Below are 1,366 nucleotides of genomic sequence, written 5' to 3' on the forward strand. Positions count from 1 at the left end.
CCCCCTTCCACCACCAAGTAAGTGTGTGGAGGGTGTGTAAAGGAATAGAGAAGGTGTAAGAAAAATGTAAACCCTTAGGGGACACATTAGAAGCTTCCACTTAAGAAAATTTAAATAATTAGTCTACGGTGCTAAAATATTTAAGAATATCTTGTCATATTAATTAAATTCCTAGAAACTAAAAAAAATTATTTATAATAAACTCGCGAAAAATGATACATTGAAAAAACTTGAGATAACTGTAAAAAACCTGGAATTGTCAGCGATTTTTTTTCCAGGATTTGATTAGACATCATATATATTCTCAGAAAATAATAGAAACTAAGAGAGAAAATCAGAAAGAAAAAGACATAATAAAATATAAAAAAAGAAATATCAATTGATTTTTCCATTATAGATAAAACACCGCCAGAATACGTTGAGGGACATCCATTTTGGCTTTCACGAGAAGAATACGTGCTTTTCGGTTGCCAATCTTTGGAGCAACAAAGGAGAAGTAAAGTCGCCACTTTCGAATAAGAGCGAGTTAAAATTATACCCGAATTTAAAGCCCCCCTCCATAATATCACATAATATCAGAAAAGTAAATGTTACCATTATATAATATATTTTATCCCATGTTGTCTATGAACTCATAAATCGGATTGAAGGCAGGACCCATTCATTTTCTGAGCGTCCAGTGAAGCGCTTTGAACATTTGTTGATTTTTAAATAATTTCTATCACGTACTATTATTAACCAAATTTGTACAAATTAATAACATAAATTGCATTTAAATTAAGATCACGCATGAATAAAATAAATTGTATATTTGTTTATATTCTCATCAAATATATCTAAGGTATAGGATGAGAACGTATCGGTTTTTATGTAATAATTTGACTAGAGCTGCGCTTTAAGTTTGAAAAATATCATTTTCATTCATATTGTTATGTTAGTTTATCCTTCAGAGTATATTAGCTATATATATTCAAATAACTTGAAGCTTGTAAGGCAGAAAGAATCTAGATTTTCATAAAATTTCAACTTTCTGCACCACCCGTTTGTCACTTTGATGACAAACGAAAATCACTCTTTGGCAAGTATCGACACTACAAAAATTGAAATGTGTTTGAATTTCAATTAATTTTTATTTGTTTACGTAATATAATGTTAAATATTTTTACGGTTCACTCTAATAAGTATTATTATTTTTTCCAAAAAGAAAACCATGTGTTCAAATGACTCCGATCAAAACTTTTGTTAAACATTTTTAATAATGTTCTCCTTATTTTATTTTAAAAATGTTATTTCGAGTTGTATTTTCGAAAACAGATTCTATTTCTTGAATTCCGTTTCATTTTTAAATGTAAGGCTAAATATTTAT

At 28.6% G+C, this 1,366-nt stretch overlaps 1 protein-coding gene across 1 annotated transcript in view; it reads left to right on the plus strand.

Annotated features, from left to right (window-relative positions):
• Positions 1-1,359, plus strand: part of LOC117169477 (actin-related protein 6-like) — an 18,547-nt gene extending 17,188 nt beyond the window's left edge. Inside the window, exon 5 of the mRNA XM_033355881.1 lies at positions 398-1,359. Within this exon, the coding sequence (XP_033211772.1) occupies positions 398-519 (122 nt within the window). The 3' untranslated portion in view covers positions 520-1,359. The remainder of the gene's footprint in view (positions 1-397) is intronic.
• Positions 1,360-1,366: the final 7 nt, after the last annotated feature.

Source organism: Belonocnema kinseyi, chromosome 3 (genome assembly GCF_010883055.1).
Source record: "Belonocnema kinseyi isolate 2016_QV_RU_SX_M_011 chromosome 3, B_treatae_v1, whole genome shotgun sequence".
In the NCBI taxonomy this organism is placed as follows: domain Eukaryota; kingdom Metazoa; phylum Arthropoda; class Insecta; order Hymenoptera; family Cynipidae; genus Belonocnema; species Belonocnema kinseyi.